The 17,604-nt window shown below is 42.3% G+C and overlaps 1 protein-coding gene across 12 annotated transcripts in view; it reads left to right on the forward strand.

The window, feature by feature from the left end:
* The window catches only part of APC (APC regulator of Wnt signaling pathway), an 858,190-nt gene that overhangs the window by 756,398 nt on the left and 84,188 nt on the right, over nt 1–17,604 (forward strand). For all 12 annotated transcript variants that reach the window (XM_085632601.1, XM_085632600.1, XM_085632606.1 and 9 more), the window contains one exon: nt 7,416–7,532. In XM_085632601.1, coding sequence (XP_085488727.1) covers nt 7,416–7,532 — 117 coding nt within the window. The remainder of the gene's footprint in view (nt 1–7,415; nt 7,533–17,604) is intronic.

Genomic DNA, 17,604 nt, shown 5'->3' on the forward strand with positions numbered 1-17,604 from the left:
TTGGTTGCATTATTTCATAATATTTAGAAAACTAATTTACACATTCACAATTATATTCAGGTTTCTTTATTCTATTGCTTTATTGTTCCTTTTTCTAACGCTCATCCGAAGAGCCAAAAACAATCTAGCAAAGGAACTGAGCAACATGCGCAATACACATCGAAGTCTTCGAAGAAAAACAACTTGTAATCATCCAAGCCCAACACTAGATGGCAGGATAATGCTGAGCATATGAATCTACGGCACTACACGCTACAAACAGATGCTTACAGGGCAAGTAACATATTCCTTATCATTATTCATGAGTAAGGCTCTGTTTTCCGGTTTTACTGATTTTTACAGATAAATACAGATGGAAAACAATGTCTTTTCTGTCTGTATTTATTTTTACAAGCAGAAAAATGCACAACATTGTGCTTTTCGTGAGTGACTTTCAACACTGTCCTCAATGAATTCCAAGCCAACCACCATCAGAGCAGAGAGACAGCATGGGAAGTTAAAAAAAGAAAAAGGTTGGATTTCTTAAAATGTAGGCTTACGATAACATATATTTCTATATACTGCTAATATTTACATGTGGGTGTAGTGTTCTGCCATATAGGCTGCTTAATTTGCTAAAACGCAACAGGCATTAAAGTATGAGTGCATATTTTCAGTTAAATACATATGTAAATACACCATGTTACGGCTCCATTTATTCTTAAAACACAAAATAAATATGGATAAATACCATTAAGATGGGCAAAAAATAAATATGGATAAATACTGACAGAAATGTTGAAAAAATAATTTCGATAAAACTGGGAGCCCTATTCATGAGGTACTGTCATCTGTATATTGTTGTGCGCATGCAGTGTTAGACACCGATTGTAGATAGCAGTGAGGTCTATAGATAAAATGTATGTCTATAATTTATTTCCTCTTAGCCCCAGACACTGATCAATGCATTCAGTGGGTCATATCCCAGTGACCTACATCACAATCCAGGCACGTTTCTCAAAAACGTCGACTATCAATACCCATGGAGGAAAAGGGGTAATATACACAAGGTTACTGTCCACCTACAGTGTACATCAATCTGAAGACTGCATGTCACAATCTACTAACTCTTCCACCCGTTTTATGATCTGAGGCTTTTATATGTCCTCAGTCTAAAAAAAAGATGCATTTGTATTGTAATTAGAAAAACACTGTTAATCACAAAGTAGGCTTTCTGTCATGTCAAATACAGACGCAAAGAGAAGAAAGACAACGAATAAGGAAAAGGCTCTCACAACCCTTTCATAGAACTCTTCTACAGTTTAATATAGCTGTCTCTTGTTGAAAACCTATTGCCTCTAATACCTTAAATTTATTTATAATGGGCTTTATAAAGCCCCTTGCTTTTGATTAGGTGCCTTTTATCCGGGACTGTCCGGGACTATGTCGGGAATACAGTCGGGGACTTGGGCAAGGAATGGGAACGGGGTAGAAAATGTACACAGAGAGAGAAGTACAGCACTGCCCAGGATCACACAGGAAGTCGGAGGAGAAAAGGGGTCCAAAGGGGAAGCCTAAACAAAGGTACAAGATGGCTAAGACTCAGAAAGGACAGGTACTCGTGAGGAGATTTAGCATTCAGAATAACTACACCCAGGACGAATGTGCAAGACATATATATGAAACAACATTAACAATAATGGGAGTGTGGGGTAAAGCACTGAGGAGCTCCACACGGTAAGACTGAAGCTCAGGAAGTTCCTCACCCACAATTGCTGTTACAGATACTGACTGCAAATACCCATAAATAGGATATACATGCAATGGCAGGGTCTGTGGAGCTGATAGCTATGGTGATGTTATAAATATAACTCAAAGAAAATACTCACAGTGAACAAGAAACACCACCTAGGTAGTCTGCTGTGCCCACGGATCCTGGCGATCAAACAGGAACACACAAGGCAGTAACAGCAAGGGTGTAGAACTAAATACAAGCACATTAGACAAGGAGCCAGCAAGGAGGAGTGCTTAACAGGAAAGGAAGAAATCACATGGCACACATTCGGCAGAAAGCAAGTAACAAACATACTAAGTGATAGAAGCACGATAGCAGGAATAAAAAGAAAGCTAACTAGGATCTGGAACCAAGGAAGTGAGAAGAAAGGCAGGGACTGGAAAAAGGTAAATACAGAAGAGAGGCTACAAAGGTATACTAGAAAAGTGCAGGTTCACGAATCAAGAAAACAAAGTAGCATTGAAGGCAGTGCTGGAGCAGGAACAAGAATTGAGCTAAGGCTCAGGAGTCAAGGTAGCACCGCAGGCAGTGCTAGTTCAGGAGCAAAGAATTACTAAAGCTCAGTAGTCAAGGTAGCACTGATGATAGACCAAGGAAACAGGAAATAGCTACAGCTCAGGAAAAAAGGAGTCAAGAGAGCACTGCAAGCAGTGCAAACCCAGAACACAAAATAGCTGAAGCTTTGGAACAAAGAATGAGTATAGCTCAGGAACTCAGGGAAACAAGGTAGCACTGCAGGCAGTACTAATTCAGGCACAAGGAATAGCGAAATCTCAGGAAACACTAGAAACAAGGATATCAAAAGCTCAGGAAACACTGGAAACAAGGATCAGTCTCACAGGTATACAGCTACAATGACCAACCTTGGCCTGAAGGGAGCTGGGTCTTAAAGGAGCTCGGGAATCGCATGCATCAGGTGTGAGCAGGCTAAGAGCAGCCAGCCACAGGTGAGCTGAATTCCTCCACCCATCCTTGGCCTGCAGGCGTGGAGACGAAGCAGTGAGCAGGGAATTCTAGATAATGGAGTTTCTGGGATGAGCAGGCTGGCTTCCACAAAACCCGGCATGGATTGGGAATGGTTGGGCATTTCCAAGTAGAGTCCAAATGGCTGGAAGTCAGTACGTACATGAAGGGGAGGGTCTGGAAGCTTATTAGAACACTGGAGAGTCCCACAGTTCAGCCCCCTGGTAGTGGGCACGAGAACACAGGGAGCAAGTTGTGGCACTGTTTTCTTCTCTGACTCATTCCCTTGATTCTTATTTTCCTCCTTATTCTTTATTTGTCCTGCGTTTTGAGCCAGCCTTCCTCCCACCACCCCCATGAGGTGATACATCCCCCTCACTGGTATTGACTTTCTTCCGTCCCCCGATACCTCCCTTTTTAAGTCTCTCCCGCAGCAGTGCATTTATGAGCTCTTGCTTGCTAGGGGTATTATTTACAATAAAGGACTTAAAATCCGCCTATTGATTACCAATCGTTGGCTTCATTGTCACTCTTCTTTGCTACCTACTAATTGGACAGCTCATGCCAATCGTCACTTCCTTTTCTTTGTGTGGCGCAGGGACCTAGTACAGATTGATTCATCTTAATGAGAGTCCAGCCGCTGAACATGCTGTGATTGAGCTACTCTTTCTTTCACTCCTGCTGTTTTGCATACATCTTTTAAAATATTTTTATATCACCGAGCACAGATGTTTCAGGACACTGCCTCTGTTTCCAGTTCTCCAGCTGTTTTCTACATTCCCCTTTATGCCTTATACCTTAAGTTTGGTTCCTCGTTTGTTATTTACACCCACAACTGTATGACAGTACGCTACTCTATTCTGTGCTATGCCACTTTACTCCTCTATGCGCTACTCCGCATAACTTCACTCTACTCTGTGCCACTCCACACCACACCATTGTAATTCATTTTACTGTGATCTACTCAACTCAAAGCAACTCTACGCCTCTCCTCTCCAAGGCACTCTGTGCTACTTCTTTCTGTGCTGCTCCAATCCACTATATGCATGCCACTCTGTTCCACTCTACTCAGTTCTACGCCACTCCGTTCTCCACCACTCCACACAATGCCAGTCTACTCTAGGCCACTTAACTCTGTCAATATATACCACTCCATTCCACTCTACACCACGCCACTCCATGTCCCTTTACTCCACGTCCCTCAGTGTGGAGTAGAGTGATGTGCTGAATGGGAGTGATCAGTTGGTGAGCCACAGGTTAGCAATTCTAGGAGTGGTCAGATCCTCCACATCCCTCTACTCCACGCTGCGTCACTCTACTTTTCTCTACTCCGCTCTACTCTACTCGCACTCTAATCTATGCCACTCTACTCCACGCCACTTCAGTCTACTCTACTCCACTCTACGCAATCTCTTTCTCTGCCAGGCCGCTCCACTCTGCCACTCCACCCTACCACTCCACCCTACTCTATGCCACTCCACTCTTCTCCAATCAACTGTCACTCTACACCAGTCCGCGCGGTGCCTCTGCACTCTACTGTACGCCACTCCACCCTACTCTGTACCACTCCACTCTGTCACTCTACTCCATGTCATTCTACTCCATGTCATTCTCTGCCCCTCCGCTCTTTGCCCCTCCGCTCTACACAACCCTACTTCACTCTGACCTATGCCACGCCACTCTGCTCCACGCCACTCTGCTCCACGCCACTTCACTCTGCTCTACACCACTAACTTTTAGCCATACTGAGCATCAGCAATGCTGCAGTATTGCATGGCTAAAAGATCATGGCAAAGCCAATAGCTCCTGCATAGGTGATACCTATTGGCTTTGCCTGTGCTTGTTTACATACTTGTTTTGGTGGCTTCTACAGCTGCACTTTTCTGCCTGGCGATTCCTTTATTAACAGAGGCTTTCACACGCTTTATACATTGTTTTTATGTTTACCTGTCAAAGATAGGTGGTTGCCATCCGAGAATAGTTTATTAAACAAGCATTTGCAATGCAATAGGTCTCGCATTTGGGAGAGTTAAAGCCAATGACCATGCCTTTTAGTTATCTGTTTTGATAATTAACACATAAATAAAAGGCATTGTCATTTACAATGCCAACAGCTCAAACCCTTGTAAATGCGAGACCTATTTCATTTCAAAGAAGCAGCCACCATTGTCCCGGGGTGCTTGGAAAGTGAAAGCACGCATGGCGCACTGAATGTTGCAGGAAAGCATTCTTGCCTGCAGTAGGCGAAACTCATTAAAGAAAATAGTGCTTACAGACTAAGTAAGACATACTGTGTAACAACAGTAGTAACAGGGCCAGTCCTCATGGGAGGTTACTAATGAAGAGAAGGCGGTACGAAGGAGGGACTAGCAAGCCTAATAACGAATCAGAAGCCAGCATTTACAAAGGACAGTGAAACAAGTCAATGAAAAATACGGGCGGAGAGTGGGCAGGGCTTCAAGTCCATACTCAAATACAGCATGCCTCGCAGAGCAGCGCACGCGCTGCCCAGGCTCGTCCTAAAAAATCTAAATTTGGGCTGCTTTATGCCATATGCGTGCTAACGTGATGACCTCTGTGCATATATACATCATCATACTAGGCCCCTAGAGCATTATGGTGTATACAAACTCATGCTTGAATATACTTAATCAATTTTCTTTTTTATTGATTATTTTAGCTATTGTGGAAGAGAATCTGCAAAAAGCATTTGCAAAGCCACTAGGGTTGCTTTGCTGTTAAACTCCTAGACTGATTGGCTGACTGACTGATACTTGTTTTATTCGTGTCTATGTTTGATTTGTTGTACGACAGCCCTCCTATATTGCAGTAAAACCGGAGAGTGACAGAGGGCGGGAGATGTAAGTGCAGCAAATATCTGCTTAGTTTGGAGAAAAATCATTTTTTATTGTGGTGCCTAAGTGTTGGAACTAATTTCTGGCTCTCAAGCTGGTTCCTTTTTTTCTAAGCAGTTAAGATATTTCATTGTCATTAGGCTTTTAATAGCATATGACCCATTTTGTGTCAGGATGAGTTCTGCTATTGACTTTTGAAATGGTTGGTCTTCAGAACTATATTGTATATGTGCTTATTTCCTTGTTTGCTTTTGTCATATGTGCAGTGCTGTTGGGTGATACTAGCAAGGGTTGCTTTGCATAAATGTATAATGCCACTTTGTAGCAGGACAAGGTGGGGAATAAACAGTTTGTTTTGAAAGCACTCCATTCCCTCTTGAGCTGTATTGAAAGCAAGAAATCCACTGTCTGTTGCAACGTGGCTGTAGCCTTCTTCTAGCCACCCCTATTAGGACAACGTGAAATTAAATTGCCTCGGCCTACTTACTGAAAAGGAAGTCCAAAAAGAGAAGATGTCTCTTCACATTTATCTTGTGCGTCACAAACCTCCCAAACAAATCTTAATGGAGATGAAGTAAAAAGTAGAGGGGCCACCATCAAACCCCGATATCAAAGAGTTTTGATAAATCTTACTGTTCTGCAATTGCATTTTAAAATATACTGTTAGCAAAAGCATACTACACAAAACAAATTGCAGATTCATTTTATTGAACTAATGACAAAGTTCAGAGTTTGACTGGCTTCAGCACCAGAAATCGTGGTCAGCAAATGTAATTGGATATTATACATTTTGGTTAATGCATGTACATACTCACCGTATTCCAGTCTATACTTCTGACATTTTAGGAGGTTAGGGAAATAGTAGAATACTGATAGGCATATAGATGTGAAGAACAAAGTACACCCTCTTAAGATACAATGGTTTTACATGTTAATGTAAAGCAGACTTTTGGCTTATTTTTACCTAGTCCTAACAGTAGTTGGGTCTATCTCACAAATAACACACACAAATTTCACTTTGTCATCACTTCTCACACAAAAGGTTCGGATAACATTAAGTAGCCGTATGGAAAAAGGGCACTTTTACTGCTTCTAAATCAGTTAAGAAGGTAGTTTGATTCATCTCAGTCATGTTTCTTGACCTGAACTGCACCCTCAGGGCAGTAGTGGCTGTGGTGGACACTGGAAGGTCATATTTACTATTCTAATTCCAGTCCTAGAATATTTGGCAAAAGAACAGTTTTCCCCCAAATATGCCCAGAGGCATTTTTACTTTTTCAACTCCAGTCCTGGGTAATTTTAGGGAAAGTTATAAATTACCCAAGTATTTTTAGGGAGGGCTGAAAAGTAGTAATTTTGAATTGGATAAAGTGCTACCCTGAGGGCGCAGCTCAGAGCAAAAAACTCGGAATACTTTTGATTCAGCTGTTGATAAACAAGTCCACATAACTACTTGATCGAGAGGAAGTACTGCCAGCTGCTATAAAATGATATACTATGTTTCCCATCACTGGGGTACACCAAAAGGAGTGCTGCAGGGATGACTGTACACATCATTAACTCAATGGGCAATTTTAAGACAGTCTAGGCAACATTAAACACTTGTGAGTCTGATCACCCTCTGGTCCATGGCAGCTTCTTGCTGCAAGTGCTGTCATTCTTATCTGTAAAGATAAAAATGCATTCCTATAGCTGCATTTAGCAGTATAGCTCTGTGCTGCAGGGCGTCTTTCCCGAGACACATAAAACAAACAAGATTATTTTCGTGCCATGGAATATTTTATTCAGCTGCAGTTAATATTGTCTACATTTATATTTTTCAGGTCATTGCCAGCGTTTTGCGAAATTTGTCTTGGAGAGCGGATGTGAACAGTAAGAAAACTTTACGTGAAGTTGGAAGTGTGAGAGCTTTAATGGAATGTGCTTTAGAAGTTAAAAAAGTAAGTCACACATTGAGTTTGTCATACATGTTAAATGCATTTACATTACCAATATTACTATTTATAAGCATTGGCCATTCATAGGTGCACATGCTTTTCATATTATCCCCCTTAATGCAGTGGCACATTACTTCCATAGTGCAGAGGCCTCAATAGGTTGATGCAAGCACCAGAAGCATTTTCTTTTTCGAAAAAGTAAGCCGGATGCAAGGTAAGAACATGTCACGTCCAGAGTTTAATTTTTTTTCTGTTTGCTGTGATGCTCATCACAGTAAACAAAATTTTAAAAAGACCGCGCCATTATGCATGGTCTAGTTTTACTTTGATCGGTGCGCAAGTGGCAAAACTCTGCCCATAGAACCGGGGAGGAGAAACCCAGTAGACACTAAGGAAAATGGTGGGGGGAAAATGGGGGTGTAGCTGGCACACTCCGGCATCAGGCCTTGTCCGCCCCCTCTCCCTAGAACAGGCCCAGCAATCTTTGTTTCCCCCATCGGGGGGCCCACCCAGGCATTGGTACATACCCTCACCCGAAAGATCCAACATTCTTCTCTGAATCCCTTCCCCCTACACCCCCTCGAGGAGAAGACTGGAGAATGTTTCTCCCAATCTGCTTACTGAATGCAAGGAATGTTTAAAAAAGTGAGATGGGGCCAGCCTTTCCTGAAGGCAGGCCACACCCCCACCCCTAAAGTTCCAACAGAGGCCTAGCACATCCCTATCCCCATGAAAAGCAAGAAGATATGTGGATTCTTTTTGCATAGTTGTAACTCATGGGCCAGCACAGAGGGGGTAAATCACATGCATGGTGAATGGCTGCACGAATAGGTGACCGGGTGAACTGGCAGTCAGAGAACCATAGGAAGCCAGAGCATTTCTAAAACCTAGAGACCCTTATGAATCCATGGTGGCATGACTTGTGTGGGTCCCACTACATTTTCTTTTCTTAACCCGAATTCCTTACAGACCTCAGTTTAGCTACAATCACACACTTTGCTCCCATTTCTTCAAAGGAAGGTTCTGCAGTGCGACGATCCACAAAAAGCCTACCACTGGTGTTCCCACATGGCTCCTCATAAAATTTGTACCCAAATTGTGACTGGGCTTATCAGGAATTGAGGAGCCTTTGATATTTTTTTTTAAACCAGCACATTTTTGGCTTCCCATACTAATTGGCTAAAGGATCATTGGAGGGTGGCTTATCTTGCAGATTCTTGAGTAATGTCCTGGAAAGGAGTAGGACAGATCGTATGGGCTTCTGGTAGAAACAGTGGGAGTCGCTACATGGCACAACACAAGAGACATCAGCTGGCTACAAGTGCATTTTGGAGGCTGGGCACTTTCTGCAATATAAATCTACTCATCGTATAAAGATAAATTGAGGAAAGCCTATCTTTATTAGTCTGCCCTTTTAATAACAATTCCTTTCTCTCTTTCTTCTCATGGGTTGCTCTATTTTTGCCTGCTGCCTATCATTTATCCTTCTCATTTTAAGTGTGTAGGTTTCCCTTTTTGGGGTGTTTGCTCTTTCTCTCTTTCAGCTGCAGGGCTTGTACAAGGCTGTGCCCCATGCCTGTCTAAGAGATAATGTTTCCCTGTCCAATTGCGGGCTTCTCCCTTCATGAAAATGAAAGGTGCTCAGGGGCCTCTTTTCCCACTGTGCTGCTCACAGCATGTTCATGAAGCTGCCTGTTAAGTAACTCCCTACTGGTACATCCAGGTCACTCCCATTATCAACACCAACATATGTGGCTCCCCAGCATGAGATGTTGCTGTCAGCAGGACTATAATTTCACTAAGTGCAGTGATGCTGACGGCTACATTGCCAGTTATGCTAGAGGCATATTCAGTTTTAACCTCCATTGCTGTGTTAGACTGTTCCCAGTCGTGTGGCAGCTTTCTCCTAAGGCTAAATCTTTATCTCAGTCCCTTATGCAGATGCCTCTGGCAACCCCAACCTGACAGTTAAGTCTGGACCAGTATAGAGCCTCCTAGAATTGCTAACCTATGGCCCACCACCTGACCACTCCCATATAGCGCTCTTTTTAATGGATATCATCCTAGACCTAGGGAGCCTAGTCAAATGTACATCCAGTAACAAAGTTAAACCATGGTCTGAGACTATTATTTATGTATAATCATTCGAAATGGATCACCACAGAAGAACATTGTTTATACTATGAAAAATGAAGCCATTTTAGAAGTAAAGAGCATCCATGGTTCCCAACATGTCCACTAGCTTTCGTGGAGTCCCTTTCCTCTTTCTTTGTAGATGTAGCGTTTTTGCTAATTGGGTCAAAGCACCAGTTTATTGGCACATTCATGCTTTTTTTTGTGTCCAGGAGTTTTCTCATGTTATCTTGCATCCATACATTTATTCCTGTGCTTCTTCCTATGGGGCATATTAGTGGGTTAAAAAATGCTGCTCCTACGCTTCAAAGGTCTTGAATGCTGGACCCTATCCCCTGGTTTTGTCTCTTGCTTAAGGTCTCAAGACACCATTTGCCATTCTCTTTCACCTTAGTTTTTAAAACCTTGATTAAACTATGTGGTCGGACCTCTAAAGAGCTAAACCTTTCTGATGGATACTTCTTTCTTCAAATTTCCCACTTAAGAATACTCCCCAGTGCCAGACTGTATCCAGAAAACTTTCCATCAGCAGTGCTCCTGCATGCCACTAAGTGGCGCTGTGTGGATCTGTGTTGGCTCCGTACCACCCTGAAAGTGACAGCGCTTGTCAATATATAAACATCACCCTGTTCCTTTCTTTCCATGCCTTTTTACACTGATTCAGAGCTCCACACCCAATTTAGCTGGTCTGATCCAATGTTACAAGTTGATCTATAAAAATATGCATTGATATTCCAATCGCACCAATGTCTTCTGACCACGGTCAGACGGACGGTACTTTGGGCACGACTTCATATGATACCGGCATGGATAGAAGGCAATAATCCTTAGAAAATTCAGAAGACATTGGTGCGATTGGAATATCGATGCATATTTATATAGATCACTAAACTTGTTTGGTGATTTACATGAGCTGTTCCCAATTTGGATATATATTATTAACAAGACGTCACGAGATTCTTGGCTTTCAAGATTTCACATTTGTCGATTGCTTTGCTGATCTTCGTGATATAATTCACATCCCTGATTAATTCCATCTATTGGACGAAATGTGTTGGCTTGGTTTTATGCTTCTGATTGGAACTGAAAATAAAGATTATATGAAGAAAAGAAATGTCAAGACTCCTCGCACTTTAATTTTGTTTTAAATCTCATGAAGTAGGTATATATGTAACCCTCAAGACTGGTAACTGTAAAAAGAATGATTCATTTGCTTTTTCCGTTGGAGATATCGTCACCACACTCTGTCTTATGTGAACTGATGATGCTTCTTACCCTGTATACATCGTATATCCAAAGTTTCTTTGTTTTTAATGTTAATAAAAAAAATAAAAATAAAAATTCTCAGATTCTTTTAAATCTGTGATCTGTATATGGATTTTTTATCAAAGCCACAAACCTCTGGACCCGACGACTCAATTAGCACCATGTATTTTTAGTTTTGAATAGCTTTCTTCTTTCATTGTTCAGATGCCTCCCTCCTCTTCCCAGTTTGCCTTGTGCCTGTTTTGTATCTAACCACAAGTGATTATGGAACAGAGTATCACTTGTAGGTGGAATTGAGTATCACTTGTTTTTTTAACCTTACCAATTGTAAAAGAAGTAAAGCTCTTTAGCTGGCATGTTACATTGTTAATTTAGGGCAAAACATCGGGTTGAACTAGAGCCTCTAACTAAAAAGACCACAAAAGAGTATTTTTATTTATTTTTAGATTGATCCAGTGAGATTCAAAACACAGTTTGAAAGTGATTTGGCCTTGTTTGCATCAAATTCTGATATGCTGAGTCCACTGTTGAATTGTGGCCAAAAGCCACAAAGTATTACATGGAGTTACAGTCACAGACAGGTGAACAGCTTGGCTGGGACAAAAATGCAGTTGAAGTACTTTGCAAGTCTAAGTGAGATTGCAATAAAATCAAAGTCTAGGTGGTGGTCTTTTAAAAAAATAAAATAATAATTTGGTTAAAGAACATAGTGCAGAATTCACCTAACCCCAAAATAGCACCACAGATATGTTAAAAGGCGCTTAATACTGAAACGTGATACATGGATACCATAAAGTGTGTCTGCTGGCAGAAAATGACTCTGCTGTTGATGCTTTTTCTGTACCTATCCATTTTAGGTACCTAAAATAGAGGACCAATATTTACTTCCTTGAAAGTATACAGATGAGAGTGAAAGAAGCAAGCACTCCAGAAGACGTGATGTCTATACACAACATTGCACAGTACACATTGATTCCTGTCTTCAAGCTGTTACGACGTTTTTAAAGCATAGCTGTTACCTGTAAATGGTCTCCCTGGCCCTAGAAGGAAGGCTATTGGGTTAATTAACCTGGAGTGAAAAGCCACATTTTGCAATTTTTCTTGAATAGGGTGTGATATGTAATTGAACACAAAAGAGGGGGGGACTAGGAGCTAGTTAGAAAGAGGTCCTGAACCAATGCTCCCAAAATCAGCACAAAATCACAATGGATGGTTTCAGTTCCTACAGGTGAAGGGATTAACAGCCAACCGTTATGTGCTGTTATGAGAATAGGGGATGTCTCCATAGAATAGGTGAGTATGCGGAGAGAAGGATAGGTACTCCTTTGTATGGTACGTAGTGCCCTCACACACCCTTTCGAGTGTATAGCATCATCATCGGGCAAAATTGCTCCTCGTGGGGGTGGCGCTGCAGTCCCTCACGGGCCCCAAGGGGCTCTCTAGCGGAGATCTTTTAGGAGTTGCCGCAGTTGTGACTGAGGGTGTGTGGGAAGGAAGTGCTCGTGAGTGCAGATTAAAATGGGTCAGGAGGCCCTGACAACTTTATTAGTAGGACCCCTGATCCTAAATAAAAATTCACGGGGATGGAGATGCACAATAGTGCCGTTAGGAGAGGGGAAACAAGACCAAATAAATTCCCGCTTCTCTCAACCCGTGTGGTGTGTAATGAAGTGTAGATTTAAAATGGGGTCGACATGTTTCGCGCTATAATTTGGTCCCTAAAGGATCCCAGAGCGCTTCATCAGGACCAGGTGGAGAATAAAGAACAGGAATCAGGAAAAAGACACCCTGTATTCCTTAAGTATATCCTTATTAAGGTATGTTGATAATTATTATCTTAGGACCTGTTATTATACAGACTACCTAAATCACAGCCTAAAGAGGAGACATAAACGGGGGGGGGGGGAGAGAAAACAAAAGAAGAGCCCAGTTACATATCAATTACATATGGTACTGTAGAAAAAGCTCAAATCACATGTGCACGGTATGTGCCCAAGTGTTGGATGCAGGAGACTAGTCACGCACCAGTGCGTTTTTGGTGCAACATGCATCATTAAAAAAGGTGCTGTGGGGTGCCTTGCACCTTGACGGCAGAGAGCGGTTGTATGGCAATTGTTCAACTGTGACGGAATTTTTGCAAAGTGAACTACGCCGCCTCGGGGTGACAGTGACTGACTGGTGTACAGGTCGAGGGTATATCTTCGTTCAGTCCACATTTGTTACTCCTAAGTTTGAACACCCATCGTTGTTCCTGCTTGAATAGTGTGGTGGCTGTCCACTGTGAGTTGGATTCGATGATAGTCCAATGCAATGTTTTTAATAGATGTCTTACTCCACTCAGGTCACTGGATATCTCCGTTTACCTGATGCTACATCAGCACTTTTTTTATGCACTCACGCTAGGTGTCGGACTCCAGGCATGCCGTTTCAATCAACTTTGGTAACCGTAGTAATACTATTCACGTAACGCTATGTAATTTTTTGATATGCATTCGCGCTAGTCGAACCCACCCTTGTTGTCGTACTCTAGGCATGCCGTCCCCTTCTCTAGTTTTGTTGGGGTTTGGAGATGTACCAGCGCCACTCCACCGCGTCTTTTACAGCGATGAATTTGTTTAGTGATATTGTTCTGATGTAATGATACTTAACAAGGTGGTAGGTATCTACCACCCTTTTGGCTACCATCCACAGTTAGAATTTCCCTCGACCTGTACACCAGTCAGTCACTGTCACCCCGAGGCGGCGTAGTTCACTTTGCAAAAATTCCGTCACAGTTGAACAATTGCCATACAACCGCTCTCTGCCGTCAAGGTGCAAGGCACCCCACAGCACCTTTTTTAATGATGCATGTTGCACCAAAAACGCACTGGTGCGTGACTAGTCTCCTGCATCCAACACTTGGGCACATACCGTGCACATGTGATTTGAGCTTTTTCTACAGTACCATATGTAATTGATATGTAACTGGGCTCTTCTTTTGTTTTCTCCCCCCCCCCCCGTTTATGTCTCCTCTTTAGGCTGTGATTTAGGTAGTCTGTATAATAACAGGTCCTAAGATAATAATTATCAACATACCTTAATAAGGATATACTTAAGGAATACAGGGTGTCTTTTTCCTGATTCCTGTTCTTTATTCTCCACCTGGTCCTGATGAAGCGCTCTGGGATCCTTTAGGGACCAAATTATAGCGCGAAACATGTCGACCCCATTTTAAATCTACACTTCATTACACACCACACGGGTTGAGAGAAGCGGGAATTTATTTGGTCTTGTTTCCCCTCTCCTAACGGCACTATTGTGCATCTCCATCCCCGTGAATTTTTATTTAGGATCAGGGGTCCTACTAATAAAGTTGTCAGGGCCTCCTGACCCATTTTAATCTGCACTCACGAGCACTTCCTTCCCACACACCCTCAGTCACAACTGCGGCAACTCCTAAAAGATCTCCGCTAGAGAGTCCCTTGGGGCCCGTGAGGGACTGCAGCGCCACCCCCACGAGGAGCAATTTTGCCCGATGATGATGCTATACACTCGAAAGGGTGTGTGAGGGCACTACGTACCATACAAAGGAGTACCTATCCTTCTCTCCGCATACTCACCTATTCTATGGAGACATCCCCTATTCTCATAACAGCACATAACGGTTGGCTGTTAATCCCTTCACCTGTAGGAACTGAAACCATCCATTGTGATTTTGTGATATGTAATTGTCCTAATTGTGGTAGAAAGTATGTTACAGAGCTTTCCAGCAAGATAGGAAATACAGCAACCTTCTCATCAGTGATGCTTTAAGTGTGGTGTCGTCAGAAGGAATTTGGAGAGTGACCAAAAAGGACGTAAGGGTTAATAAGGGGCTCATTTGTTCCTGAAATTCCCAAGACCAGAACTGATTTTTGAATAAACCAAGAGATTTAAAATGTATAGGCTTGTGGGTGGAACAAATGGAGATCTTTTAAATGTGAAGTGTCCATATAAGGATGTGAATTAAGGTCGAGTTGTGCCACAGAATTCTGAATGATATGTAGGCATTGAACTAAGTAGGATGGCATTCCCAAGGAGCCCTAAAAGCAATCAGAGCATGGGTGACATTTTGTTATGTGCGTCCAGCGGACAAAATGGGAAGATCTTTTTTTTAGCATTCTGAACAAAGAGAAACAAATGGCTGTATACTGGTGAAGCCTAGGGTTTTAGCTGAATCTACACACCATTCAGGAGAGTGAGAGAATACAACCTACACATGTTCTCCCTAACAATCTATACTGTAACACATAGGAGTGTGTAGGCTCCTAATCCGGGGTTGCCTAATTATGGAATCTCCTATCCCTTCACTGGAATATTTAGAGATTAGGAGAAGACACCTCACCCATGACTAATATAGTAGCATACTGCTTGTTAGGTACCTCTTACTCATTTGACTTAGTAGATACTACTCGGATGGACTCAATCATCTGTTAGAAGCTCACCATGAAAACGTTTTTGATTCGGTAATATTAAGGGAGTTAAAAATCAACAGGATAATGACTGCCTGAAGAAGTTACCAAGGAATGTACGTCAATTATGCCTCCCTAAATGTGACGAGATGGGTGGATACCCGTTTTAGTGATGCAAAGAAAACAAATACATGTATGTTTCTCCAACAATACAGTTATTCACTATAGGTTGCTATGTCACCATTGACAAACACCTGGTGGATTAGGATCTCACCCTCTTCATATGAGGACTGGTCGGCATAGGTTTCCAATTTTAAGATTACTTGCTCCAAATTAGCAAATTCAATCAATCAATCAAATTCTTTATTTCGGCCAATTTGGCCATAAAAGATGCAAAAACAATATCATTAAAATGCATCCACATTAGTTTAAGAACATAGTAAAATACATAAAACCATCATAGTATAAAAAGAATTTCCGATTGCGAAAGGCGTTAAGAATCATAGCCAAAAGGATCAGTCTTTAAGATATTTTGACCTTAACTGCCACATGGCCATTAAAAATTTAGCAACTGCAAATACTATGTGGGGTGCCGTGCTCGTTTTCAATATTCTAAGGGAATGGAGATAGCTCCTTAAGCCCAAGTTTCTGCATAGAGGAGCTAACCAGTATTTTCTGGGTCGATTGTATGCAGGACAGAAAAACATAATATGGGGTTCTTCCTCATCATAAATGCAACAACCTGGGCAGATTTTATCCGTCCTTTTTGTCCAGTTGTAAGTAAATGTTTTAATGGGAAGAGTCCCTAGCCTCCATTGGATAAACAATTTTCTAGCTAGTATGGGGAAAATTATGTCCATAAACCCTTCGAATTGGTATAAATCCTTAAAATCCAAAAATCTGACAGTCAAAATACCTTTATTGGTGGCAGAAACAAGGGAGGCAAAACTTTTTTCCCCTATAAATACCCACAAGGTGTTTGCGTGACACCTTGAAACAGCCTTGTTCCGGGGAATCCCATAGTTCGTGAAGACCTAGTCGGTAAAGTTCTTTCTTTATAAAAACCAGCCACGGGATTTTATCACAGAAATTATAATTCATGACATGGGCAAGCTCTTGCCTGTAGTGTTCGAGCTCAGCGGTGGACCAAAGCCTATGCCAGAATCTCAGTGGCATTAATTCCAGGTCTTCTCTTATGGAGGGTAGACCCAAGTCTAATCTTAGGGGGAGAAGGGGTGTGCCACAAGGGAGGGCCAAAAGGCGCCTTATGAAATTGTTCTCTACTTTTACAATTCCTAAACCCGCTTTGTGTCCCCAAAGTTCTCCACCATAGGATGCGGCGGCTCTTGCTTGCGTCTTATACATCTCAACTGCCGGACTGATAGGTTTGTATGTAGAGGAATTTGCCACTTTCAGAATTCCCCCTGACAGTTGAGAAAGCTTGAGCCGACTTCTAGTCACCTGAGGTTCCCAAGATAAATTCTCATGGAGAGTTACCCCCAGATACTGGAAGGTATTCACCCTCTCCAATCTTTCAGTGCTCAGAGAAGGATTAGGTCTGGTTTTAGATGATGGATTAAATATCATAAACTTGGTCTTTTCTGTATTAATTTCTAGACCATGTTGCTTACAGAAAAGGCCAAATCCATCTAGGATCCGTTGGATCCCCATCGGAGATTTTGACAGCAGGAGGGTGTCATCTGCAAACATGATGGCGGGTACCCTCCTGCTGCCCAAACAGGGGGCATCATTGTCGACAACAGTGTCAAGATGTGCTATGACACTGTTGACATAAAGACAGAACAGGGTTGGTGCAAGGACACAGCCCTGCCTGACCCCTCTGAGGACCGGGAATTTTGATGATAGTGCTCCCAACCTCCCATGCCTGACCTGTGCGTAGTTATTCTCATGGAGCCTGATAATGGCATTTAATATATGGGTCGGAACGCCTAACTCCTTTAAGGTCTGCCATAATTTTTTCCTGGGAACTAGGTCGAATGCTGACCTCAGGTCCACGAACACCATGTACAGCCTTCCCCTCTCGATGGTTAGCAAATTATGAAATGGAGAGTGAAGGAGACGGGAGCAAATTAGTGCACCAAGAACGATATACAAAGGGAAGACTGCAACTCTCACAAACCACTGAGATACATGACAGTCATCTGACGTCACACATCATGCACGGCATCCACACACAGTGTACAAAGGATCACTGTATATGTGTTAAATAGGGAACCGTTGCAAGC

The sequence above is a fragment of the Triturus cristatus genome, chromosome 2_1 (assembly GCF_964204655.1).
Source record: "Triturus cristatus chromosome 2_1, aTriCri1.1, whole genome shotgun sequence".
In the NCBI taxonomy this organism is placed as follows: domain Eukaryota; kingdom Metazoa; phylum Chordata; class Amphibia; order Caudata; family Salamandridae; genus Triturus; species Triturus cristatus.